The 27,561-nt window shown below is 37.9% G+C and overlaps 2 protein-coding genes across 5 annotated transcripts in view; one reads left to right on the top strand and one right to left on the bottom strand.

Annotated features, from left to right (window-relative positions):
• Nucleotides 1-1,900: 1,900 nt before the first annotated feature.
• NDUFB2 (NADH:ubiquinone oxidoreductase subunit B2) lies at nt 1,901-20,513 on the top strand. Its single transcript, XM_037836018.1, has 4 exons — nt 1,901-2,057; nt 14,667-14,811; nt 16,082-16,180; nt 17,430-20,513. Exons 1-3 carry the CDS (start codon nt 1,960-1,962, stop codon nt 16,154-16,156), a joined length of 318 nt encoding a protein of 105 aa, XP_037691946.1. The 5' UTR covers nt 1,901-1,959; the 3' UTR covers nt 16,157-16,180; nt 17,430-20,513.
• BRAF (B-Raf proto-oncogene, serine/threonine kinase) overlaps nt 20,386-27,561 on the bottom strand; it is a 192,889-nt gene continuing 185,713 nt past the window's right edge. For all 4 annotated transcript variants that reach the window (XM_037836016.1, XM_037836017.1, XM_037836014.1 and 1 more), the window contains one exon: nt 20,386-27,537. In XM_037836016.1, coding sequence (XP_037691944.1) covers nt 27,515-27,537 — 23 coding nt within the window. In that variant the 3' untranslated portion in view covers nt 20,386-27,514. The remainder of the gene's footprint in view (nt 27,538-27,561) is intronic.

The raw sequence follows: 27,561 nt of genomic DNA, 5'->3' as shown, positions 1-27,561 counted from the left end.
CAGTCTATAGATCAATATTGCTTTAAATACAAATAAAGATTGACATTAATACATATATGGTAATTCAGCAAGAACAGTGAGGAGAGTGAATGAATTTTTAGTCCGTCTGAGTAGCTTTTGCTACTAGGAAAGGAAGGTATAATGAAGGAATAAAAATTCCTACCTACTTGCCATGGTCCAGATATTATCTTAAATGACTCACCTTCAGATGAAGGGCATTGATGATTAGAGACTTGTCCAAACTCATACAGTAATACTTGGCAGAATTGAGGTTTGAACTCCAGATCTTCAGACACCCATTATATTTTTCTCCATACATGTCCTATTTTTCACACTTGAGATTGTGAGAGTGGAGGTTTCCGTGTGAAAAAACATGGAACTTAGCTAGTAGATCCACTTCAAAATGGAATCTTCAAGGTATAAAGCTGTCTCACGCTTCATTTATAACTTAATCAAACTTGGAGGTTCTTAGGAATACTATAACCCAGAGGGGAGGCCCTAAGAATTTGGGAGGTCTAGAGAAGCTGGGGAGTCCATCCACAATTAAATAGAAGGTAATATTAAGGGTCCCAAGGTTAACAGAGACAAGAACCAAGAATTCAGGGCTGGCTAGAGCTCAAGTAATTCAGAGCATTCCTAACCTGGAGGCTGTGCCAAAATGCGCGTTCTATGGCCTTACTTCAGACTTACATGATCAGAGTATCTGGGGTTGGGCTTCTCAGGTGATTCTGATACCACCAGCCCATGTACTGATATTTGGAACCACTGGCTGCCAGGTTAATATCACGTCCAAGGTTGCAAAACAACAATAAAGCAATTCAGTAAAATAAAATGGCCACCTGCATTGGGCATTGCCCAGAGGGACCCCTTTCCAAGAAAGGCTTTTCCAGAAGACAAAAAAAAATTGTCTTGCAGGGACTTTGGGAGAAAATGGAACAATGGAATGTACGCTACAGAACTGCAGCTAAGCAACATCTGGTGATCAATATATATCTCCTCTCCAATTTGTAAGACCGCTCCCCCACCATGTAAAATTGAAACATACCGTCAGCCAATCAACATTTTCTCACATGCTTCCCCATTTGCCCTATATAAACTCTCCTTTTCCATCTCCTAGGTGGCGCTCCCTTCTACTTTCTTGATGGCGTGTTGCCCGATTCATGAATCACTCAAAGCCTTAAGATCCTAAATTGTATTAAAAGTTTTTCTTTTAACACAATGAAGACATTGAAGATACCATTGTGAGCCTCTAGGAGGACAGAAGAGTACAAGGATCTAGCTTTAAGAAGGACCACTGGTTTAGAAAGGATTTGGCCGGTAGACAAGGTCTGCAGAGCAGTTAGTAGAGGGGTAGGCAGAGATGGCAGTTCGGGATGTGAAAACAGAGTCTGTCCTCAAAGGCAGAAAGGAGCAAGTTCAGACGGTGTCAGAGTTTCTTGGCAAACATGTAACAAAAAAGAGGGGCTCCTAAAGAGAAGCGCCGAGGCCTAAACAGACCTAGCCAAGAAACAACCCCTTAAAGAAACCTGACTCGCTCTCAGAGTTTCGAAATAACTTTTCTGGGGTAGAAGAGCGAGTGGCTCCTCCCAAGCTGCACCTTGTCAGCGCCGTCTCTTAGCAGTGCCAACGCCCGCCTAAACCATCCTCATTTTCAGCGGGGGAGAACCCAAACCATCTAAGCCACCAAACGCTGGCTAGCAGAAGAGTAGTTTTGCGGGCCCGCTCGTGCGTACAGGCACTCTCTGAGAGCGGCCCTAGCGCTCTCCATACTATGGAAGAGACTGAAACGCAATGGCTGACACCTGCTAACAGCAGCTACCCGTTCTGCCCCCCCCTCCCGCCCCCTTCAGTAAAGATGGACGGCGCCGCACACGTCGACGGAGCGGGGCGGGGCCCCGGAGGAAGTGACGTAGAAAGCGGCGGTTCGGCCCGGGGGTCGCTATCTAGACGCAGGCCGTCATGTTATCTCTGGCACGGCTGGCGCCTTTGGTTCGCGTTGGAGGCCGTCTTTTCAGAGGCTGCGGCGACCGTACAGCTGGAGGCGGTGGAATCCGTCAGTGAGTGTCGGGGTGAGGGAGGGGCCTCGCCTGCTTCTAACTGAAACGCGCGCGTCTCCGGGACGCCCTCACCTTGACACAGGGCACCTGGAGCAGATACGAGTCCCTGCGGCGACTTCCACCCCGAGGCATGCTGGTCTTGTAGTCCAGCCGCGGGTCAGGTGGTACCTCTCTTTTAGAAACTGGGGAGCTCTTCTTTGACGCCGCGTTGGGTCCACCTGCTGCGCGAGTTCCTTTCGCAGATATTAAGTACTAACTGGCGAACCATCCCTGTAGTAGGGAGAGCCAGGCGTTTCCTACTCTTCTGAAGTTTATTGTTGTGTGGGAAGACGAGACTGAGCTAAGTGTGGAAGGTACTTAGAGCAAGGGTTGGTAAAGGGGAGGCGAGGGCATTCCAGGCAGACGAAGTACCTTGTAACAAGATGTGTTTTGAAGCGTCTAGTGCGAGGCAGGGAATGGCAGAGATGAGGCTATAACTCTTGGGGAATAGGGTTATGGCCCCTGGCTGAGGAAATTAGAATAGAAACGATAGTGGTCCTTGAGAAATGTTAATCAGAGTTGTCACATGGCCAGATTTTAACTCTGAAAAATCACTCCGATTGTAGTGTGGAGAATTAGTTCTGTCAGTCACGGGAGTAGAGGTAATCAATAGGTTGGGAAGAGAAGAAAGCTAACATTGGAATTTAAGGGAGTAAGCAAAAGAAGAGTCATCTGTGAGGTAGCTCTAGAAGGAGACACAAAAGAATGGTGTTGGGAAGCCAAGGGAGGGCACACCTTCCAAAAAATTAGTGATCAGTGCAGAGAGATTTGCTAACAGCAGAACTAAAATTAGTACCCTGGATTTTTGAGGGTGATGTTCCAAGCTCCTTAGACCATCATCCATACTTTACCAAGAGTCAGTGCAGTGTAGTGATAATAAGCAGGACTGTGGCTCCTGACTGCCTGTTTTCAAATCCCATCTCTGCCACACTCTGTATGACTTTGGAAAAGTTTCTTAAAATCTAAACGTCTCAGTTTCCTTTATCCATATAATGAAAGAATAGTAGTGTACATTTCCTAGTGAACTAAGTGAATTACCATTCTCTAAATGTTTAAAACCACTTCTGGCACCTAATTAAGACTATATAGTATTATTTAACTGTTATTGTTTTTAGGGAACTAGGCTCAGGAATATTAAAGGTGTGACCTGCCTAAATTCATGGATCTATTAAGGATATGGAAATGGGACAGTTGTGGGGTGGGAAGAAGGAAAAGCCATGTATGAACTGATCAGAGTCAGTGATGGAGAGCTATAGTGAGAGCCCTTGACCCTGCAGGAGAAGATTAGGGAGTGCTTCTCTTCACTGAGGTATTGGCACTTTCATAATAACATGCTTATTTCACAGTGTGTGATAATTAATTAATTGAATAAATATTTATGGAGCATCATATATATATATATATATATATATATATATATATATATATATATGTCAGGATTCTTTCTAGGTGCTGGGGATATAGCAGAATACAAGAAAAATAATGTAGCTTACATTCTGGAGCGGAGAAGACAAAAGTTAGAAAGTAAGAACAATTTTAGATACTTTTAAGTGGTATGAAGGCAATAAAGCAGGGGGCTGATGAAGAGTGTGCCTGGGATGGGGGTGGATTGGTTATTTTACCTAGGATGATGTGGGAATGGCTGTCTGAGAGAATGTGATTTGAACTGGGACCTGAGTGATGAGAAGCAGCCAGCCATGCAAAGATCCTAGGGAAGAGGCTTTCAGACAAAGAACATAGCAAGTGTAAAGGCCATGAATGTGGTGACTGACAAGCAAGCCAGTGAGAGAACTCAAATATACTCCTACTACTCTGTTCTGGTTTGCTAATGCTGCCATTTTCAAAATACCAGAAATGGATTGGCTTTTGTATAAAGGGAATTTATTTGGTTGCAAAGTTATAGTCCTAAGGCCATAAAAGTGTCCAAACAAAGGCATCAACAATAGGCTATACCTTCACTGAAGAATACTGATGATGTCTGGAAAACTCTGTTAGCTGGAAGGCACAGGCACATGGCTGGTGTCTGCTCCAGGGTTCTGGTTTTAAGATGGCTTTCTCCCAGGATGTTTCTAGGCGTCTGGGGATATTCTCTTAGTTTCTTCCAGGCAGACTCTGGACTAGCAAAAGTCTTTCAATGGCCATCTCCAAAATGACTCTCTTGGCTGCAGCAGCACTGAGTTCCTTCTGTTTGTCAGCTCTCTTATATGGCTCTGGGGATTTAATTAAGACCCACCCTGAATGGGTGGGTTAACACCTCCATGGAAATTATCCAATCAGAAGTCTTGCCCACAGTTGATTGAGTCCCATCTCCATGGAAACACTCAGTCAAAGGATTTCAAACCAATCAACACTAATACATCTGCCCCCACAAGACTGCATCAAAGAACATGGCATTTTGGGGGACATAATACATCCAATCCATCACACAGCCCAAATATCCACACTCACCAATTTTAACATTTTGCCACATTGCCATATCATTCTGTCTATCCATCCATCCATCTGTCAGTCTAGCCACCAGTGCCTTTTCTGAACACTTGAGTGTAGCTTGTACACATCATGCTCCCTAGTACTTAATCCCACCATGTACCTTTCCTAAAAACAAGGATATTCACTGTGTAACCTCCTTAAGTGCAGTTATCAAGTTTGAGAAATTCAGCATTGATATAAACCTTGCAGTCTGTATTCCAGTTTTTTCATATGTCCCAATGATGTCCCTTTGAACCTTTCTCCTCCCTTGCTAGATCCCATCTGGGATCATATATTGCATTTAATTGCCATTGTCTCTCTAATTGTTCTTTCTTTCTTTTTAAATTGTGGGAATATATATATAACATAAACATTCCCTTTTCAACAACTCCCAAGCATGCCATTCAGTGGGATTAATCCCGTTCTCAATATTGCGGTACCCATACCTTCCATTTTTAAATACTTTCTCATCTTCCCACATAGAAACCCTACACCCATTATGCATTAACTCCCCATTCCCTTTGCCCTCTGCCACTGGCAACCTGTATTCTGATTTCTGTCTCTATTAGCTTGCAGGTTCTCTGATATTTTCTTTGTAGTTACTTTGGGGCTTAAAATTAACATCTTAAATCTGTAACAATCTTGTTTTCTTTGATACCAATTTTAACTTCAGTACTATACACAATGTTTCTATGCTCCCCTATCCCCCATCTTTATGTAGTTCTAAAAAATTAAAGATTTATACATTATGAGTCCGAACCACTGATTTACCATTACATTTTACGCATTTGCCTTTTAAATCTTGTAGGAAATAAAAAGTGGAGTTACAAACCAAATATATTTACCCATCGTTAGTCTCACTGTATAGCTTTACCTTATTCTTGTGGCTTCAGTCTTTGTCTATTGTCCTTTCAACCTGCAGAGCTCTCTTAGCATCTTGTGTAGAGCCGTTCTAGTTGTGATGAACTGCCTCAATTTTTGTTTATCTACAAATGTCTTAATCTCTCCTTCATTTTTTAAAATTAAAAAAAATTTTTTCCCAAATTTTATAATGAAAATTACCAAATATACAGAAAATTTGAAAGATTACTATAGTGTAGTAACTCAACAATAGCACCCAATACCCAGAAGCCACAATTCAACAATTGTTAATATTGCTTTATATAAATACATGTAAATGTAATTTTTTTGAATCATCCTTAAGTTGCGGACAAGACACCTCACCCCTAAATACTTCAGTGTGCACCTCTAAAAATAAGGATGCTCTCCTTCATTATCATAATACTGTCATCAACTCCTGAAAAAATTAACAATCACTTCCTAATATCTAATAGCCAGACTATAATCAGTTATCTTTAAATATGTATTTTTTAATTGAGATTGTTTACATACCATACAATTATCCAGCTATCCAAAGTGTACAATCAGTTGCCCATGGTACCATCATACAGCTGTGCATCCATCACCACAATTTGTTTTCCAATTTTTAGAACATTTTCATTACGTCAGAAAAGAAATAAAGACAAGAAAAGGAAACTGAAATCCTCCCATACCCCTAACCACTCCCCTTCCATTGTTGACTCATAGTATTGGTATAGTATGTTTGTTACTGTTGATGAAAGAATGTTAAAATACTGTTAACTGTAGTATGTAGTTTGCAATAGGTATATTTTTTCCCTATATGCCCCTCTGTTATTAACTTCTAGTTATAGTGTCATACATTTGTTCTAGTTCATGAAAGGGATTTTTAATATTTGTACAGTTAATCATGGACATTGCCCACCACAAGGTTCACTGTTTATACATTCCCATCTTTTAACCTCCAACTTTCCTTCTGGTGACATATGTGATTCTGAGCTTCCCCTTTCCACCACATTCATGCACCATTCAGCACTGTTAGTTATTCTCACAATGTGCTACCATCACCTCTGTTCATTTTCAAACATTTTAAGTTCACCGTAGTTGAGCATTCTGCTCATAATAAGCAACTATTCCCCATTCTTTAGCTTTGTTCTATATCCTGGTAATTTACATTTCATGTCTATGAGTTTACATATTATAATTAGTTGATATCAGTGACTCCTGCAATATTTGTCCTTATGTGTCTGACTTAATTCACTCAATATAGTGCCCACAGGGTTTCTTCATCAACCCATTTTTTTAAAGACGGTTTTGTTCACACCCCATACATTCTGTCTTAAGTAAACAATCGATTGTTCCCTGTATGGTCATGTATTTATGTATTCACCACTGTCACCACTATCTATATAAGGACATCTCCATTTCTTCCACAAAGCAAGAGAAAGAGTCAAAGAAGGTAGAGAGACAAAAGAAAAAGAAATAGAGAAACAAACATGACAACTAGGAAGGAACAAAAGGAAAGATAGCATTAAACTAAAGAGTCAGAGAACATTACCAATGCCAAGAGTCCCGTACCCCTCCCTTATGCCCCCCTCTTACATGCATTTAGCTTTGGTATATTGCCTTTGTTACATTAAAGGAAGCATAATACATGTTTCTGTTAATTATAGTTTCTAGTTTGCATTGATTGTATTTTCCCCCAATACCTCCCTATTTTTAACACCTGTAAGGTAAACATTCATTTGTTCTCTCTAATGAAAAAACATTTGTACATTTTATCACAATTGTTGGGCACTCTAGGTTCCACTGAGTTATACAGTCCCAGTCTTTATCTTTCCTCTTTCCTTCTGGTGTCCCACATGCTCCTAACCTTCCTCTTTCAACCATACTCAGTCATCTTTGTTCAGTGTACTTACATTGCTATGCTGCTATCACCCAAAATTGTGTTCCAAACCTCTCACTCCTGTCTTTTCCTGTCTGAAGTGCTCCCTTAAGTATTTCCCGTAGAGCAGGTATCTTGTTCACAAACTCTGTCATTGTTTGTCAGACAATATTTTAAACTCTCCCTCATACCTGAAGGTCAGTTTTGCTGGATATAGGATTCTTGGTTGGTGGTTTTTGTCTTTCAGTATCTTAAATATATCACACCACTTCCTTCTTGCCTCCGTGGTTTCTATTGAGAAATCTGCACATAGTCTTATCAAGCTTCCTTTGTATGTGATGGATCACTTTTCTCTTGCTGCTTACAGGATTCTCTCTTTGTCTTTGACCTTTGATAATCTGATTATCAAGTGTCTTTGGCTAGACCTATTCAGATCTATTCTGTTTGGGGTATGCTGCGCTTCTTGGATCTGTAATTTTATGTCTTTCATAAGAGATGGGAACTTTTCATTGATCATTTCCTCTATTATTGCTTCTGCCCCTTTTCCCTTCTCTTCTCTTTCTGGGACACCCATGACACATACATTCATGCATTTCATGTCATTCATTTCCCTGAGATGTTGCTCATATTTTTCCTGTCTGTTCTTTTGTGTGTAGGATTTCAGGTGTCTTGTTCTCCAGTTCCTGAGTGTTTTCTTTTGTCTCTTGAGATCTGCTGTGTGTCTCCATTGTGTCTTTCATGTCTCGTGTTGTGCCTTTCATTTCCATAGTTTCTGCTAGTTGTTTTTTCGAACTTTCGATTTCTACCTTATTTATGCCCAGAGTTTTCTTTATAACCTTCATCTCTTTTGCCATATGTTCCCTAAACTTTTTAAATTGATTTAGCATTAGTTGTTTCAGTTCCTGTATTTCAGTTGAAGTGTAAGTTTGTTCCTTTGATTGGGCCATAATTTCATTTTTCTTAGTGTAGGTTGTAGTTTTCTGTTGTCTAGGCATCTGGTTTCTTTGGTTACCCCAATCAGGTTTTCCCAGACCAGAATGGGCTCAGGTCCCAGAAGAAGGAAATATTCAGTATCAGGTCTCCCTGACGGTGTATCTTAGAAGATTGACACACCCTGTGAGGCTTCAAGCTGCTGGGCCTTTCTTAACCTGCCCAGCGGGTGGCGCTGGTCAGCCTTTAGCTCATGATTGGTGTTAAGGAGGTGTAGCCCATGGCTGTTTTCCCCCAGGCTCTTGGGTCTGGTTCTGAATGGAAGGCAGGTAGTAGAGCTGAGCACCACTTCTTTCTTCTTAGGGAAGATACACCCCTATGGAGCTTTCATTTGCATTTAAATGGGTTCATTGTCTCTCTGACTCTGCTATCTTTACCCTTGTTTGGGTCAGAGCACTGGGAACTGAAAATGGCTGAGGCTTTCTCCAGTGCAGAGTGCTGTGAGCTGAAAATGGCTGAGACTTTCTCCACTGAGCCGTTCAGGTTGAGAGAGAGAAAAAGGGACAGAAAGCCCCCTTTCAGGGCCAGTCCACAGTCCCCAGTTTCACCCACCAGCCAGAGACAGCACCAGGTCCTCTGGGCCCGGCACAGAGAAATCCCCTGGTCTTCAAGGTCGGTTGTCACTAAAAGCCTCTGTCTGTTTGTTGGGGATATGAAGCTTGCATTGAGCAGTCCACGTTTGCCAACTAAAACCGCAGTTGGATCTGGATTGAGGAATATTCGCTTGTTCAGAGAGTGCTGCTCTCTATCACAGCAGGCTTTGCAGTTTGGGCTGCTATTGGGGGAAGGAGCTCCTGGCTCATGTACACAGTTTCTACTCACAGATTGCACACTGTGATCTCAGGCATTTTTCCCAATCTAGGTTGGTGTACAATGTGTGGGCAGTCATGGTTGTCCTGCAGCAGTTATTCCAGGTCATTTACTAGTTGTTCCTGGTTGTTTATTAGTTGCTCCAGGGGGACTAACTAACTTCCAGTCCTCTCTGTGCCTCCATCTTCTGTCTGTCTCCTTCATTAAAAAATTTTTTTTTTTATTAGAGAAGTTGTGAGTTTACAGAACAATCATGCATAAAATACAGGATTCCCATATACCACCACCCCACCAGTACCTTGCATTGAAGTGGAAATTTGTTACAATTGATAGCACTTTTTAAAATAATTTTACTATTCTTTTTTAACAGTAGTTACCTTTGTTACAATTGAACAAAAATTATTAAAATAGTATTATTAACTATTGTCCATAGTTTACATTAGGTATTTATTTCCCTCATATACTACCCTTTTATTAACACCTTGTACTACAAGTTATACATTTGTTGTAATTCATGCAGTAACATTCTTGTACTATTAACTATAGTCCATTGTCTATGATATGGTTCCCTGTGTTACACAGTTCTGTTTTATCTTTCAAGTTTTATTCTAGTGCCATATAGGACCTAAAGTTTTCACTTTTAACCGCATTCACCTATACAATTCAGTGCTGTTATTTACACTCACGATATTGTGCTATCATCACCACCATCCATTTCCAAGCCTTTACAATCAACCAAAATAGAAACTGTGTACAAATTAAGCATCAATTCCCCATTCTCTGATCCCACTCCATCCACTGGTGACCTATATGCTAGATTCTAACTGTATGAGTTTGCTTGTTATAATTAGTTCAAATCAGTGAGATCATACATTTGTCCTTTTGTGTCTGGTGTATTTCACTCAGCATAATGTCCTCAAGTTTTATCCATGTTGTCACATGCATCGGGACTTCATTCCTTTTTATGACTGAATAAATTTCATTGCAGATATCCCACATTTTGTTGATCCATTTGTTGGTTGATGGACACTTGGGTTGCTTCCATTTTTTGGCAATTATGAATAATGCCACTGTGAACATCAGTGTATAAATATCTGTTTGAGTCCCTGTTTTCATATCATTGGGATATGAAAGTACACATCTGAAAAGGGTTTAATATCCAGAATATATAAAGAAGTCTTTCAACTCAACAATAAAAAGAAAACGACCCAATTTAAAAATAGGGGAAAGACTTGAACAGACATTTCTCAGAAATGGGATTGCTGGTTTGTATGAGTTCTTTGTTCAACTTTTTGAGGAATCACCAAACTGTTTTTACAGCAGCTGCACCATTTTACATTCCCACCAATGATGTACGAGGGTTCCTATTTCTCTGCAGCCAGGCCAACACTTGATTTTTTCCATTTTTAAAATATTAGCCATGCTAGATGGATGTGAAGTGGTATCTCTTAGCTTCCTGAGAGTGCAACCAGTCCAAGATCACTTTAAATTAAATTATTGACTTTGGATGCTTTGCAGCATGTGAGTCCTACCCAGGCAGTGTGAATTTGGGTGCAAACCCATTTGAGGACTGGCTTTTCGTAACAGATTCCTCTTTCCTTATTCATGGAAGTTCTTTTTTTCATTCAGACTATGGGACTTCAGGTTTAGTTTATTCAGGGGTCTAATAATTATACTCTTCATCTTGGGTGGACCCCAGGCTGTTTCTCCTGTCTCCTGCACTCCCATAGCTGACTAGGTAGAGGTTCAAGAACTCCAGGGTATGGCAGAAACCTTCAGCGTGAATGCCAGCTTTGGCTCTTGCTTACTTTCCAAGCTTTATTTTTATTTAGATTTTGCACTTCACAGATTCCTTCTTTTTGTTACTGGTCAGTGATGTATTTTAAAAATTTTTTTTATTTTTTTTAAAATTTCAGCTGACATTATAATTGTTTGAGTTTGGAGGGTTGTTCAGGTTATCTAGTTTTCCATAGTGCAGTTTACCTGGTTTGGAACATGACAGTCAATTAGGCATTTACTGAATTGCTGCATTCCTTAATCATGGCAATTGTTAGGTTATATGTTCCTTTTCAATAACTGTAGTCTCTCAAATCTTTGTTCAAAAAAGATTTCTGCCTCACAGTAAATGACCCAGTTATTTCAGGTCATAGTTAAATAACCGCATGCCACTATAGCAATTAGGAAATCTAGAAAGTTGCTGAGAGTCGACTGGAACTATAATCCTACTACCACTCAAATCTTTTATTTTAATAAAATAAATTTTATTATTTATTTTAATAGGCCCTTAGAACTAGATTGTATCTAAAACCTATTAAAGAGGAAGACTGTTGTTACAATATATTAAAGTATACTTCGTGTTTGTTTGTATAACATGATATCTGTTTACACAGATAGATCCTAAATAAATACTGCTATATAGAATTGGCATCTGTATTAGTTAGGGTTTTCTAGGGAAACAGAATCAATGAGAGGTGTCTCTGACTATCAGATTTGTAAAAGTGACTCACGCAACTGTGGGTATGCACGAGTCCAAATTCTGTAGAGCAGTCAGCAAACTCCACTCCAAGGAAGATGTCCGATGAACTCTTCAAGAAACGAACTGGCAACTTCGACGAACTCCTTGGGAAATGAACCGGCAACTTCGACGAACTCCTCAGGAAACGCTTCACTGGGCAGCTGAAGAAGAAGTGAAGGTCCTCTAACTGTTTTGCTTGTAAGTCTTCAACTCATTAATTGGATCAAATCCAGCCAATTGCATTCTGTCATTGTGGAAGACATGCCTTTTGGTGAGTCATCAGTCACAGTTGCAGTCAATTGACTGATGATTTAATAAACCAGCCTGTTGGTTTATTAACCAGCCACAAACATCCTCACAGCAATTGTCAGGCCAGGGTTTGCTTGACCACACAGCTGGGTACTATCAGTCACCTGGCCAAGTTGACACGTGGACCTAACCGTCACAGCATCTGAGGGAATAATAGAAACAGTATGATATATTTTTCAGATTGTAAAGTGTTGATGCTTGAAGGCATCTTTTAAAAGTAATACATGGTCAGTGTAAAAAAAGATACATATGTATGCAGAAAGAATAAAAATTCCCTCTTTTACCATCCCTCCATAGCTAATTGCTGTTAATATTTTATATAGAGCCTTTTAAATAAAAGTATTGTATAATCTGATAAATATTTACACAAAAATGGAATTTATCTCTCTTCAGTAACATTGGTTTTATCATGTTGATCAGAATTCTAATGAAAATTTATGGTTCATAAAATGAGAAAATTATTAATGTTGCTTGTTTGCAGGCAACATTTAAGACCTTGGGCATTGCCATCAAACAACACCTCAGATCTTAATTATCGTAAGATCTATCTCATAAGGTTACTATTAAAATTAAATGAGATAATGCATATAAAATGCTTAGTTTGGTTCCTGACTCATGGTTAACACTGCATAAATAATAACAATCTTTTAGAATGGGAGAGGATTAAGAAGGATCCTGGTGAAATGTATCAAGAACCAAAGAAACATTAAGGTTCACAAATCTATAGGGCTTTGCTCTTGTTGTTATTTTCTGAATTATTGATGTTTTTGGTTTTTAAAAAATTTGTAGAAACATATAGTGGTTTGATGGGTTGAGCCCTCTACCATAGGTTTTACCCTTGGGAAGACGGTTGCTGCAAAGGAGCAACTGCAAGAATACTTTATCCAGCAAAGAATACTTTATCCAGCAAAACTCTCCTTCAAATTTGAGGGAGAGCTTAAATTTTTCACAAACAAATGCTGAAAGACTTTGCCAATAAAAGACCTGCCCTACTTCAGATACTAAAGGGAGCCCTACCAACAGAGAAACGAAGAAAGGAGAAAGAGATACAGAGAATTTTAACAGACATATGTAGTACCTTACATCCCAAATCACCAGGACACTCATTTTTATCTAGTGATCATGGATCTTTCTCCAGAAGGAACCATAAGCTGGGACATAAAATAAGCCTCAAGAAATTAAAAAATTTGAATGCACTCAAAGCACATTCTCCAACCACAATGGAATACAAATAGAAGTCAATAATTTTTGAACTGTAACTCCACTATTTACTTCCTACGTGATATAAAATACACAAACTCTAATGACAAATCAGTGGTTTTGAACTCAATGTAAAATATGTAATTTTAGACAACTATATAAAGGTGGGGGAATGGAGGAGTATAGGAACATAGTTTACGTGTCCTATTGAAGTGAAGGTGGTATCAAAGAAAAACAAGATTGTTATGGATGTAAGAGGTTAATTTTAAGCCCCACAGTAAACACAAAGAAATTATCAGAGAATATAACCATAGAGATGAAAAGTAGAGTATGGGTTAAGAGAAATGGGGGAAGGGGCAATGGAGAGTTAAGAAATGAGTGTAGGGTTGCTGTTTGAGGTGAAGGGAAATTTCTAGTAATGGATGGTGGGAAAGAGCTTTACAACATTCTAAATGTGATTAATCCCACTAATGGAAGGCTTGGGAGGGGGTGGAATGGGAAGATTTAGACTGTATATATGTTTCCTCAATTGAAAAAAAAAAAAAAAAAGTCTAAATAGATGACAATTGAATGCCAAGGATGAACTTGGATGGGATTGGAGGATGAGGACAGGTGGCTCAAAGGGACACAGTTGAGACACAAGGAAAAGGAAATATAGAATGTAAGCTTTGTATCATTGTTGAATCTCTTGTACTTCTTAGCTGCACTTAATGGGATTGCATAAAAGAATGTTCTTGTTCATGGGAAGTGTATATGTGAATTCTAGTGTATGTTCAAGGATGTGTGCAGCTTGCTCTCATATGTGCAGAAGACAGAGGAATAGATGATGGATGATAGGGAGGGAGGGAGGGAGGGAAAGAAATAGCGATGTGACAGCATGTTAAAGTTGGTGGATTGGGCTATCGGGGGAGGAGGGTCGGTATGATGGAATTCTGTGTATGGGGTTAGTATTGTTTTTGCAACTGTTCCTATAACTTTGAATTTATTTCAAAATAAAAAAAAGCACAACAGTCTTACTGTTTAATGTTCTTTACTTTGTTCAGAGCTATTGGCATATGAAAAGGGATTTGTTAAATCTTCTTTCCTATATGGTTATCTTTTAATAAAGATCATAATACGGCAGAGGACATAATTGGCCTTTGAAATAGAAGGCTAAAGAGAGCATAATAAATTTGCTTGTTTCTTTTTCTGGATAAGCTATTAACTACTACTCCAGGTTCACAACCCCTTAACCAAAACCCTTGGGGCCAACACCTCATAGTCAACAACACATTAATAGTCATGAATAGTCACTGAATGAAAACCACAGTTAGCCTCTTGTCATTTCAGGACAGTTTTTGCTGCTACAGAGTTTAAAGAAAGCTTATGAAAAAATGGTTATTTTAAGGGATTGTGGACTTCTGTCATTTGTATTTCGGATGAAGGGATGAGAAACATCAAGTTTAGTTTCTAGGTTTTAAATCCAGGTTTTGAATGACTTAATACTTTGAAGATGCAGCAAACAGTTTAACACCTTTTTCATTTTGTCTTGTAGTGCTAGTGGTGGTGCACATATAGAGCCTCGTTATAGACAATTTCCTCAGCTGACTAGATCTCAGGTGATTCAGGCTGAGTTCTTCAGCGCAACCATGTGGTTTTGGATTCTCTGGCGTTTTTGGCATGATTCAGATGCTGTGCTGGTAAGTGCAGGATAATAATTTTTGTCCTTTTGTGGGTGGGGGAAGGACAGATATATTAATAGCTTAGCTTGCTTATTTTTCTGTTTATAGACCATTTTTCTATCTGGAAATATTGTTCTCCACCATGTTGTCTATATTATATGCAAGGAGTATGCAAGGAGTTCTGTTATTTAATGAAACATGTATCTTCTGACCTTTTCTATTCGAGGATGTACGTTTAGGTAGTCCATGTTTTGTGGTTTCTGTTAAGGTGTCATTATTTGGAAGGGAGACTAGAAGCTAATTCTTTACCTTCTGAACTAGGGGTTCATTGGTAGGTAAAGGATGCATGTTTTGGCCAGTTTTCACTTTTTCACACTTGAATATCTTAACATGATGAGTGTCATATAGTTTCTTGAGAGTCCCCAGGCAGCCAGGTTTGGGTGGGATGGCTGTGGATTAATTTGTCTTGAGGAGGAAAATTAGTTACTGGTGAGACTTTGTAACATGTCATTAGCCTCAACTGAGCTTTTATCACATCTGCAGACCCTGTTTTCTAGGGAATTAATACCTTTGAGACATTGGAATCTGTGCTTGCTGATCCAAAATATTCTAATTTTCGTAAATCAGGCTTTGTTTTTAGGATAAGAAAAAATCCTAAATTTAAACAGTATACAAGATTTAGTGTCAAGTTGCTAAATATACCATTTCTTTTAGAACATCTCTGTGCCTTACCTCTGGTAAAGAGCTGCTTAGGTGGTCTTTGAGCTGACAGCACATTTCCTACTTTTAATACCCATATTTCATTGTAGGTCAGGTGTCAGAAATATATATGTGACTGTCTGGCATGAAATGATGACAAAGCCAGATGCCCTTAGGTGAGGATTGAAGATGATGAAGTCAACTCAAGACTCCTAAATCTCGCAGCAGGAATGATAGGAGAGTTTGAAACATTTATATTTTGCCAGGCCCTCAAGACATGGCTAAGATATGGGTGTCTTTGAAATCTGTTGCTTCCATTTCCCCACCCATCACAAACACTTAATGTTGGCTCAGGCTGGTAACTCCAAAGTGGGGAGGTTTTTAAAATTCAATCTATAGCCAGTAATGGACAGATTGAAGAACCGGTGGGCCATCAAGTAAAGTAGTTAGATTTGTTCCTGTGGTATGTCAAGGGCTGTAATATTAGGCAGTTAGCCTTACCCCCTTTTTTTTTCTTTCAAGATTTCTCATTAAATTTAATTAGTTGGATGGATCATAGATTCTTGACTTTTTTAATGGTTGTCACCAGGGTCACTTTCCATATCCAGATCCTTCTCAATGGACAGATGAAGAACTAGGTATTCCTCCTGATGATGAAGACTGAAAATGTAGACTCAACTCTTTACAAGTGGGTATACCCAAAATTCCTATATTTTAAAAGTCATCTTAGTTTTTGTCAGTAATGATTTATTTTGATCTTGAATCTATGGTGGGCTCAAAGAAACAGTGCATATCCTAACTGCACAAGGCACAATTAACCATACCAACTGTCTAATTTCTGCCTTTATTATTTTCTCATTTGCTGCCACCCTTCCCCCTTCACCTTTTTGGTCTTATCTTCCTTTTCAGTGTAAGTTTTAAAGTTATTTTTCCTAAGGTATGTTGTAATTTAGGGTCCCATTTATCTATTCATTGACCAAATACTTAAGTACCAACTCTTTGTGCAAGGCACAGGGAGTACAAGGTAAACAAGACAGATATGGAGTTTATAGTACATAAAAAAAACTTGTAGTTGCAAAAATACAATGTTCTGCTCTCAGTGTTTAAGTCAATAGTGACAAAAATGGGAAGATCCCATGTATGAAGTTACTCTATAAAGCCATATGGAAAAATAACTTTTTAGATAGTAAAAGGTTATGGCTCTTTCATTTTTAAGATTAGGAAGTTAGAGTCTTCTTTCAAAGGGAGAATTCTCTCCTCCCCTCTGCACCTGCCAGATCCTCAGGGGTTACAACATTCTCATTTAACGTGTTTTTAAATGAATGATTGCATTTTAATAATTGCCATGATTCAAAATGCCTTGGAAATTGTTTTAAAGGATAGTAAGCATTAAATGATAGTTAAGTGTTCCAATTAAATCCTACTGCTAGTATTACCATTAAAACTTTAATTAGTAGTAGTATATTGGCATTAAAGTTACAGCAATTTTTGGGTTGTAAGTAGTAGTAGTATTGGATAAAATGTCATCATAGGGGATACAGGTAAGCTGTTTTACAGCTTGTCTTTGTGTCTTTAGTTTTGCTTACAGACAGTAAGAAGTCCTAGTCCTTACCAGGCCTCCCACTCCATCTGTGTTAACATGTCTAACCAACACTGATCACCTCTTTTCCTATCTTCCTACAATACTGGTCTTTTTCTCTTTTGAGGATCTGGTAATATTTTTAAAACTACCCAATATTTCCATACATAATCATTAACATTTTGTTTTAATGACTAGACTATAAACCCTTTGAGAGAGCAGAGTGATTTTGCTTCTCTCCTCTTCAAGGCTACTCATGTAATTGGTGCTCTATAAATGCCTGAATAATCAAGAATTATAGATTTGAATTTTTTAAAAGTACTTGAAAGTTTTCTATTTTTTTTTTTTTTTCCTGCAGGAGCCAAGTGAGAACATCAAGAAACAAAAGACTTCATATTGTAAATAAAAATCATAAAGTGATTTGGTCAAGAATGAGGAACTGAGTTATGGGTATTTCTGGTAATGACAACCCCCTTTGTGGATTATTTCCTGTGTTCCAACTGATGTGTTAAGTGATACCCTTTTCATTAGATTCTCTTGGGTACCACATGTTGTAGGTAGGCGTTAGCTCCATCTACCAATGAGGACTTTGAGACTCAAGAATATGAAGTAACTTGCTTAGGGTCACACAACTGGTGTGTGAGTTTAGTTCTGATTCCAAGAATGCTATACTGCCTATTTAGCTAGTATTTTAGTCATATGCATATTCTCAGTGTGAAAACTCTTTCCATGGAGGAATGGGAAACAAGGTTGACAAAGGATTTTTCAATTCTTCTAAAATTTGTTTCAAACTATTTTCCAACTTTCTGAGACAACAGTTTTGAAAGTAGATAGGACAGGATTTTCCTCCATCCACATATAAAAAACTGTGGTAAAGAATGGCTTAATGACTTGCCCCAAAGCACAACTATTCATTTCTTTTTAACTTAGACATCTCACCTACACATTGGGAATACAGAACTAAAGAAGACGGATAAGATTCTGCTGTTAGAGAACTTACATTTCAGAAAGGAAAAACAGACAATAGGCAAATAAATACATAAGATTTACTAATAAGTGCTATGAAGGAAATAACATTAGGTGATAGGCTAGAGGTGGGTGGAAGTAGGGGTGTTAATCTTTTGGGTGGTCAGGGAAGGCCTCTGAACGGAAACCTGAACAATTGGGAGGAACCAGTTGTGTGAAGGTCTGAGGAAAGAGTGTTCCAGGGACCAGAAGCAGCAAGAACAAAGGTTTTAAGATGGGAACTAGGTTGCTATGTTTAAGAAACAAGTCCAGTGAGGGAGAGGATGGTACTAGCTGAGGTTAGCAGGTCATGGTCGAAGGTTTAGATTTTATGTTAATGCAGCGTGAAGTCTCTGGCCTGCTTTAAGCAGGAGTGGGATAGGATGTGATTTCCTAATACTCAGATTTTCACTTCATTTGGTGCTCTTCAGTTGTTACAAAGTGGGTATAATGGTGGCAAAAGCTGAAGCAAGTGGTACAGTTTCACCCCTCTCTTACTGTCAGGTCCAGTAGTCCTGCACCTGTTCCAAGGGGGTGCTGGAGACACTTACCCTTGGCTTGCTGTTTACTCGCCTATATAAGGGTGACGTCTCAGCTGATATTAAAGTCTTTACTATAAGATCATCAGGTCTCTTCACACTTTTTAGGTCTCATTTTTGTTGTTTCCTCTCCCTCTACTATATAAAGTTTTTATTTTGAAAGAATATAACCCATAATAGTGAACTCATAACCCTGTTAGCTCTTTTCCTTAGACATCAATCAGAATTGAAGTAAAAGATACCTTTTAAAAGCAGCATTCTTTAAACTCAGTTCACCTGGCTTCCATAAACTGGAATCTTCTTTTCCATGCTTATGAAACCAACTTGAGCTGGTGCAGTAAATTGTTCCCAGCCTTCTCTCAAAGGAATGGGCCTCTTTCCTGCTGTGTAGCATATGTGAAAACACTTAAGTGGGAGAGGGCCCCAAAGAGAAGCTAAGTAGAACATTTGATTGATGGCTATATCTAAAGGAAATAATATCTAAAACTTTTTTATGGGTCAGGTGCTGTTTTAAACACTTCACATGTGTTCACTTATTAAATTCTCATATTCTATTATTTCTATTTTATAGATAAGGAAGTTGAACTATAGATAGGTTAGATAATTTACCCAAATTCATACCGCAAGGTATTGGGACAGCTGAGGTTCAAAAACTGGCTGTCTGGCTCTAGGTCAAGTCAGATTGAGAATAAAGCACTGTGTAAACCTTTTTCTTTATGCACTATCATTTTCTGAGTCTAGGAGAACTATATGACCCAGACATTAGGTCCAATTATTATCACAGCACCTGATAAAATTCCAGAAGCACTAATGTGGTAGGTTTTATAACAGAATTTGATCACAGTAACAAAGGCATTCATAATTCTGTGCTAAATTTTAAACAACTCTATTATAGAATAAATACCTTCTTAAAAAATAAGGGCACAATTACTGTCGCATTTATGTATGAAGGTTATTTTAAAAATAAGTTTCTATCCACGTTTATATTTTTTACATGATCAAAATGCAGTTCAAAGAAAATTTTAAGTCTCAATAACATTTTACAGTTAATTCAAGAGGCATGAGGACCAGAAACCAGATTCCCCAAATGTCCTCTTGAAGATTTCTCTATTGTTCTCTCAGACGATTTCTGGTGATGTTTTAAAACAGTGTTTACCTGTCTTCTGGAAACTTTACCCCAGTATTTTGGTATATTTTGTCTGAAGATGTAAGTGCTTTTTAAACTTCAGGTCACAACATCAAATGCAAGAAATGAATTCTATGGGAGTAACCAGCACTTTGAAAAAACAAAATAGAATAGGAAACGAATGCATAGTTTCAAATATATATATGTTTATGTGTATATTTTGTGTGTCACCATAGAAAATGTATTGTGAATTGTGTCAAAAAAGTTTGAAAATTACAATTCAAAGGTGAACTACAGATACATTCTGTAAATTACTTAATTACAGCACAGATTTCATCTGAAACACAAGGAGAAGAGCAATCATTTTAAACTAAAAATACATTGGTTCACAACATCACAAAATACTTGAAGGTCATCACCTGACAAAAATTTGGTTACAAGTAGTAAAGCATGTTTAATGTGCCAGGCATTAATCTTGGCAACTAACTTTAAAATACTCCTCATATAAATAACCAACAAGCACTAAACATGTATGAAACAAAATGTACATTTCTCAGTCCCTCCATTGCCTGGAAGAACCATCAAAACCCCTGTTTCTGTTATTGAATGTGATAGTACTAGAAAAATAATCTTGATAAAGAGTACTCCATGCAGTCAATCTTTATTATAGCAGTATTCGCATATTCACATCAAGTACATAGAACTTTTTTACCTTTTATATAATACAGAGTTTTTAAATAACTTTACACAGAAATAAATTCTTCAATCTGAATTTCAGCTTTTTTTTTTTTAATTCTCCATGCTTTCTATCCAAACTGAACAATATTTTCCATTGTACAAATTTACAGGAGTAAAACTCCAAAGTACAAATGAAGGGACCTGAGCAAGAAAGAGATCCAAAATAACAGGAAGTGGGTATGGGGAAGAGTGAAAAATAAAAAGGATTCAAGCAAACATTGAGGATTAAGGGACAAGAGGGAGACATCATCCATTTAACTGAAAATAAATGCCTTTTTTTTATGAATTGAAAAATAAGCTTTAAAAATAGTTATTCCATTGTAATTTTTGCAAAGTAGGTATAGAGAGGTCTGTGGACAATTAAAAAGTCCCCATCTTTTCACTGGGTATACCCCAGACTCCATGAGAACCTTTTTCAATGCTTGAGTTGAACTGAAGTGAACTAAAACCAAACCTTTGGCAGTAACAGAGAGAAGAGGAATGTATGTGAATTGCCATAGGTCTGGAGTGGCAGAACAGGAGCCATTCATTCACTGCAGTTAAAACATGAAGGATAGCTCTTTCTTCTCCTCTATAGGAGAATTGTCCTTTAACCAAGAAGTACATGAAAAGGGGGGTGATTTCCTTTTCTTGGTCTAAACCAAAGAACATTCAAAACTACTGGATTCAAAGGGACATATGTCAATGAACAGTGAAAGTCAATCCCTTTAAGTCAGTTGCCCTCTCCTATTTTAGGATAAGCAGCAATTGCCAAATGAGGGAAGGGTCAGGAGTATACAATGAACAAATGAGATTACAACAGAAAAACATCACTGTGATAGTCCTTCAAATCATGGTATCAGGAAGGCAAATCAAGACTTAACATGTGGCATGGCTAAAGGAAACAACCCAATGGATGCATTTTCAAATGAAGGGGGGGAAGAGTACAGCATATACACACACACACATGCCCCTGTATGTAAACTAATATAACATGAAGATAAATAAGACATAAAGGTTAGCCACTTATGTTGATAATTAACATGAATAAAAAGATACGTGTTTACATAGCTGGTTTTAATCAGCTATGGAACACACACAAATGCATTAGGAAGGAATGATTTTTAAAAAAATTGTTCACAGCTTAGAATAAAAAGCACACTTATTGCACGCTTACATTTTATTTTAGGTAATTACAGTTTACTTCCCACCCTCACATCAATTTTTCCTACCCCCAGACTTAGCCTCCCTCCCCCCATTTTGGTCCATTTTCTCTACATTGTGCCTAGTATGTGAGCTTTGTTGCTTATGCTAGTCTGAAATTTCATCCTATATAACTCATACTTCACCAAAACACGTGGGGTTAAACAGGCTTACCACACACAAATTCAACACAGAGTAATTTTCAAACCAACACCAGTACTAAGCAACTTACTCATAACCCCCATTCCTACCCTGTAAACTTCACCATTCCTCCACTGCATTTAAGTAAATTTTATGTCGATTCCCCTACATGAATGAGAACTAGTCAGTCATGGAGGCTGGATGTGTGTTCAGCCTGCCAGGATAAGCAGATGGTTTGCACACAACCCCTCTCCCCTTTTGTTTTATACTAACACAGATAAAACTTACTTTGTTTCTTTGTTTTCAAAGAGTACTTCAATCTACAGAATTCTTTAAAAACTGCACCACAGAAAATGGAAACACTGGCTGTGTCCTCATGGACAACTAGTTATGTATCATTGTAATTAGTCCAAACAGTTAAATAAAATGAAACACTTTAATGAAACTACACTTTAATGAAACTGACTTAATGAGTAACAAAATTAAATTAATAGTTGAGGCTGTGCGTGTTGAAATCAAGCCTGATCACTTTATGGGGAGGGAGGGACTGTCCTTATGTGTATGTATTTTTTTTTAAAGCACTGTCACCTTATTTTAAGATTTTAGGACTTAAGTTTCTGTCCTTTTCTACCTTAAAAATACCTGATAGGAACTGTTAATTACAAAATTTAGGACTGAATTTTAATTTCAATGTCTTTGCCGAAAGTAGGTTATCTGAAAGCCAGAAAACAAAGCTTACTTTCTAGTGTACTGATAAAATAAAAATCTTAACCGTTATTTATATTTCACCAGAGCTAGCAATATGGAATGTGAATACACTGGCCACTTCATTCTCCTCTGGCCAATATATAAATTGTCATCTCTGCAGGCACAGATGCTATTACACTCCACTACCTAAGGGCATTAGTGATTCATCTTAATAAAACATCTGAAGAACTCGCTGAAGACAAAATATTGACTATCTTGGGGGTGGTGAGGAATGAAGCAAGATTCAAAAAAATCACACCTTGCAGTACACGTCCAGTTTTACACCCACCTGGGCAGGTTGTTAAAAATTTCAATGCATCTTCATAAGGGATGCCTCCAGAGACCACCCACCTGGCCCCCACAGTACTCAATGAACATTAGTAGCACAGCCTTGCTTAATTTGCGTACAAGTCCTGGGAGGAAAGTTGACATATCAGACGCTGAAAACAGTGTCAAGGTTGGCAGCAATACTCTGCAAACAGATGAAATTCTGTCTAACATTTAATTTCCCCTTTCTCACTTAAGTTCTTACACATGATTGTTGCCCAGCATACAGTAATTAAACACTAAACTTCAGTTTCTTAAAATGTCTATCAAACATTCCTGTTGTATAAAAATTCCATGCTTTGAATAACATATGGGAGTAGAAAAAGTTTCTCTAGAAATGTCACCACTGTATTTTCAACCTAGTTGCTCTATGTGATAAATATATCTGACTATACTAGGGATTATGTGCTTTAAAAAAATAATTTTGTTTGCTGAAAATTTACCAGTTTTCTCATGTTTTTTTAAATGAAATTTTGGCTATAAACTCTTCACTGCATTTATCTTTGCAGTCTAAATTGCACTCTAAAAAGTATTAACACAGCTGAGTTAAACCAGAGTGACTGCTCTCTTCACAAATCAGATTTCTGTTAAAATTTTACCTTTTTAAAATTTTTATTTTTATTGCATCATGAAGGCACAGTAAGATCATTTGGCAAATTGTCAAGGTATTTTCTAGAACCTCACCTACAACTTTTCTATGTATGACCTGTAAGCTATTAGCTGTTCATACAGTAACCCTTCCATCTCTGGCTGTGGATTTTTATAGCCTAAAGGTTGGAATATGTGAATCACAAAGTGCTGATATTCTAGCACTTACAATGCCAACCTGGACAAAGGAGAGAATCTTGCAAAATGGGTAACCTGTCTACCCTCTTAGCTGGGCAGTCTCTCTATATGAATATCTGTGCATGTGACCAAGCTGTGGCTCACTCACTCATTAAGATGCACTGTTTTGCCAAGCCTACTGAAAATCAAAATTATATCAGTTAGTGAAGTGATACTGTAACTATTTAACTTCATGCAAGTGACTTAAGGTTAAGATTCTGAAACATACCCCTACACAGATTCTGACACCACTTTCAATAACATTCTGATACTCTGCACTACAGGTTTTTTTTTTTTTGTTTCCCCCAGTATTACTGCTAAAATGTATAATGCCCTTTAGGACAAAATGAGAATGCTCATATACAAGTACACATAAAAGTTAAAATCTTAAATCATCTTCATGTTCTAGAGCTTCTGACTTTTCATATTTTAAAATAAATAAATATTCATTACCTCATTCTGAGGAGGTAGTTTTTTGAAGAGGTCACCTGAACCCTGCAGTGTGTTTCAAACTAAAGCTAAATGAGGTCTGCCTGAGGCTGGAGGTGAATGTACAGTAGGGACAGGTGAGATCTGAGTAGGAGTGTGCAGCAGCTCTAACACTGCCTGATCAATAAAAGATAAAGTTGTGTGATAAGAGAGCTGTGACTGCACCGAACAAGGATCTAGGAAATGTGTACAAAGTTTCAGGTTGACAGTGCTGAAGTCTTGAATTATTTAACTATAATGCTCTTTCTTCTCCAATACCAACATAAAGCATGTAATTTATATGGGATTTTATCTTTTAGGTTGCCCCATTATGTCCTACCAAATCTCAAATACAAGCAGGGACAGAATGTTCAGGAACCAGAATTTGACAGTGTCTTTTTTTAAGGTGCACATAAGTATAAATGATCACACTGGATTTTCTATTCACAAGTTCCTTTTACAAACTGCTTTTTTTGGTCAATATTACCTCAATGGCAAACATGTAGGTCCTACACGCTAGTTTAACAATTACAATTGCTCTCAATTTTTTTCAGAAGGCTTTACCTCTCCCTATCAAGATAAAATACATTACAGAAGGCACTGCAGCCACTTTATGAAAAGACTGATAATTACAGCCTTAAGAGATAATCCATGAAGCAGCACATACTATCTAAACAAATTATTCATAAAGTGCTTTGCACAAACAAGGAGTTATTCCTCGTGTTTTCTTAGGAGCTCAAAAGTCTATCTGTAGCCTAAGCATCAAAAAATAAAGCAAATAAGACTCAAAAGTAACCTCTTTTTCATGTCATTTGCAAATCAGAAGAAAAATTTGATGGATTAAGGAAGAAATGGAACTTGAAAAATTTTACTTATTTTTATTTTTAAGAGCTCTATACAATCTCTCAAGAATACCCTGAGCCTGGCTTCTGGGCACAGTTTTGTTTCAGATCAAGTTAAATCTGCTCCCCCTTTTCAAATGATACTCTGAAGTGAAAGGGAAGAAAAAGTTTATCACCTCAAATTTTACTCCGAAAATTCAAACGTGAAGCTTCTCCCATGATTAGTTCTGTGTGCCCACCTGCCGTGCTGAGGTAGTCCTGCACCCAAGCCACTCCAAAAGATTCCACTTTCTCAGCAGCCATTGAATACACACCCCTATTGTTCAAGCTCAGGTCTCTCAACCCACAGAGACTTAGTAAGCCAGTCTTAGTAAGGAGAACACAATCATGTCTAAAAGAATCCATGGGGACATATTTAAAAAGAAAAATAAACAATGCTTTTAGAAGAGGCAGTATTATGCACAAAGATGTTCTTCAAATCAGCATAAAACATTTCCATCTTTGCAATGTCTGAATTTTTTAAGAATCTGTTCTGCTTTTGTAAGATACTGCTCTGCTTAAGAACACGCTGTTTTCCAAAATGATTAATAACTTCAGAATATTTCCATTCTACTTGGATAATCTTTTACAAGTCCATGAAACTTTCAGTGGGCCTTCCTTGGAATACAGGTATTCCAAGTGAGCTTTAGAAGGTTGAAATGCAGATAGCAGAGCTAGGAGTTCCAATTTGAAATTTAAAATAACGATTCCTAATTCCCTGATTTATTTTCGGTCCTTGGCTATAGCCTGGCTGAGCTAAGTAGATTTGGTTTAATTTACATTTTTAAATCCTAGATTCATAAGGGAGATATTAAATTTGCCCCATTAATACATCCAGAGTCACTTGCTTTGCTACTACTGTGATTTTTTACTACCCTTTAGAAAAGGCCAAAGGAAGCTAAAATTTCTGTACAAAGATTATAAAGAATGAGGTTCTTAATACCACAGCAGCTCTTTCTATAAATGTAACTGATGTTAAGTTTCACACATCATCCCTCAGTCCCAATATCCCTAAAATGTCTCTATTCTCTGCCCAAGGAATTCAAATCAACCCAACCTTTTGAAGACCAGGCCTGGGAAAAAAAGGAAGAAGAAGAATTAATGGGGACACCACCATTTTTATTTTAGGATGCATATTCTAGATAAAGGATTGGAAAGAGACATGTAGGATATAATGTAGGAAGGAGTGTAAGTTGGAAGAAACAGTGAGATTTTAGCAAAGATGTTAGTGTGGATCCAGCAAGTACCATTAATTTAAAAACTATAAATATTTGAAATTATGCTAGGACTCCCCATATTTAGGTAGAGAAAAGGATAACTGATCTTTCTTTAACGGTTCATATAACAAAATACAATTTTCACAATATATAATTCTGGTGGGAAGTATTTTATTCCAATTCAATTAAATCTGAAAATTATTTTCTTTTCAATAAAAATATAAATAGAATAAACTTAGAAATTAAAACCTGTACCTTACATTTAAATTACATAACTTTCTCACCTTCAAAACTATTATTAAGTAGTTTTGTAGGTTTTTAATCAGATATTGCCATGGCATTTTGTGCCTTGGACAAAGTAGCCACAGAAGTACTTGGTGACTGGAAGAGCTTAGGAGGAAGATATAAACTGTATTTTCCTGAGAACTAGCTACATTGTGCAGGGAAAAAAATTCCCAAACCTGTCTTCTTTGCTGGACCCAATGAGAAAAGAACGCAATGTGTACCAGCAGTTTTCCAGCCTGCTTGGTTAGGCAGACTCCCTCAGTAAGCAAGGAAAGAAAAGGTCAGAAACCCAGTAGGTTAGGAAAAAGATGCAGCATTCCCCTTCCTCTAGACCAAAATTTATCTCCTCTTCCTCTCATTCTGCATTTAAATTACTTCATTTTGATAAAATTTATCAAGGACTGAACATGCACCACACTGAAAGGGCATGCTGCATTTTTGTTCCATTCCCCAGAAATTATCCAATGGTGGCTAGGGGAAAGAGCTCCATAACAAAATCCCAGAACAGGAAAAGAGAACGATGCTTGGTGATTGAAACTGCCCCCATCAGATGATCAGACTCCTATTGATCTGGTAGCTAGAAGGGCAAAGTTGACTGGCAGACTTTCCATAGCAAATCTCCCAAGCTGTAGCAGCAGTTTCTTTCCATCATGCCTGACCATCAAAAGGTCAGAATTCAAGGTCTCTCCTCTTTCTTCCTGGGAGTGGGCAGACTTGTATGCACGTGGTATTTGTGTTGCAGAAGAAACACTGGCAGCAGAGAATTCTGGTTCCTAAAACATTCTTCCCTCTTTTGCTGGATGGGAAATTCCATTCTGTTCCACACTAGCTTATGCAATGAAAATTTTTTATCTTAAAAAAAAAAAAAGATTTGAGGAACAGAACTTGATGTTTTGATGTTAACAAATTCTACGAACACAAGACTTAAGAAAAAAAGAGTAGATGCTGCCATGATGGTGTGGCTACTTGAAGGCTGCAAATTCTCCTGTAGAGGGAGGACAAGAGCTAA

The sequence above is a fragment of the Choloepus didactylus genome, chromosome 5, assembly GCF_015220235.1.
Source record: "Choloepus didactylus isolate mChoDid1 chromosome 5, mChoDid1.pri, whole genome shotgun sequence".
In the NCBI taxonomy this organism is placed as follows: domain Eukaryota; kingdom Metazoa; phylum Chordata; class Mammalia; order Pilosa; family Megalonychidae; genus Choloepus; species Choloepus didactylus.
Note: the sequence above shows the minus strand (reverse complement) of the source record. Positions and strands in the feature narration are given on the sequence as shown.

Coding starts and splice junctions, on each gene's coding strand:
- NDUFB2 (XM_037836018.1), top strand. CDS start 1,960: ATGTTATCTCTGGCACGGCTGGCGCCTTTGGTTCGCGTTGGAGGCCGT. Junction 2,058..14,666: donor GGAGGCGGTGGAATCCGTCA/GTGAGTGTCGGG, acceptor TTTGTCTTGTAG/TGCTAGTGGTGGTGCACATA. Junction 14,812..16,081: donor ATGATTCAGATGCTGTGCTG/GTAAGTGCAGGA, acceptor GGTTGTCACCAG/GGTCACTTTCCATATCCAGA.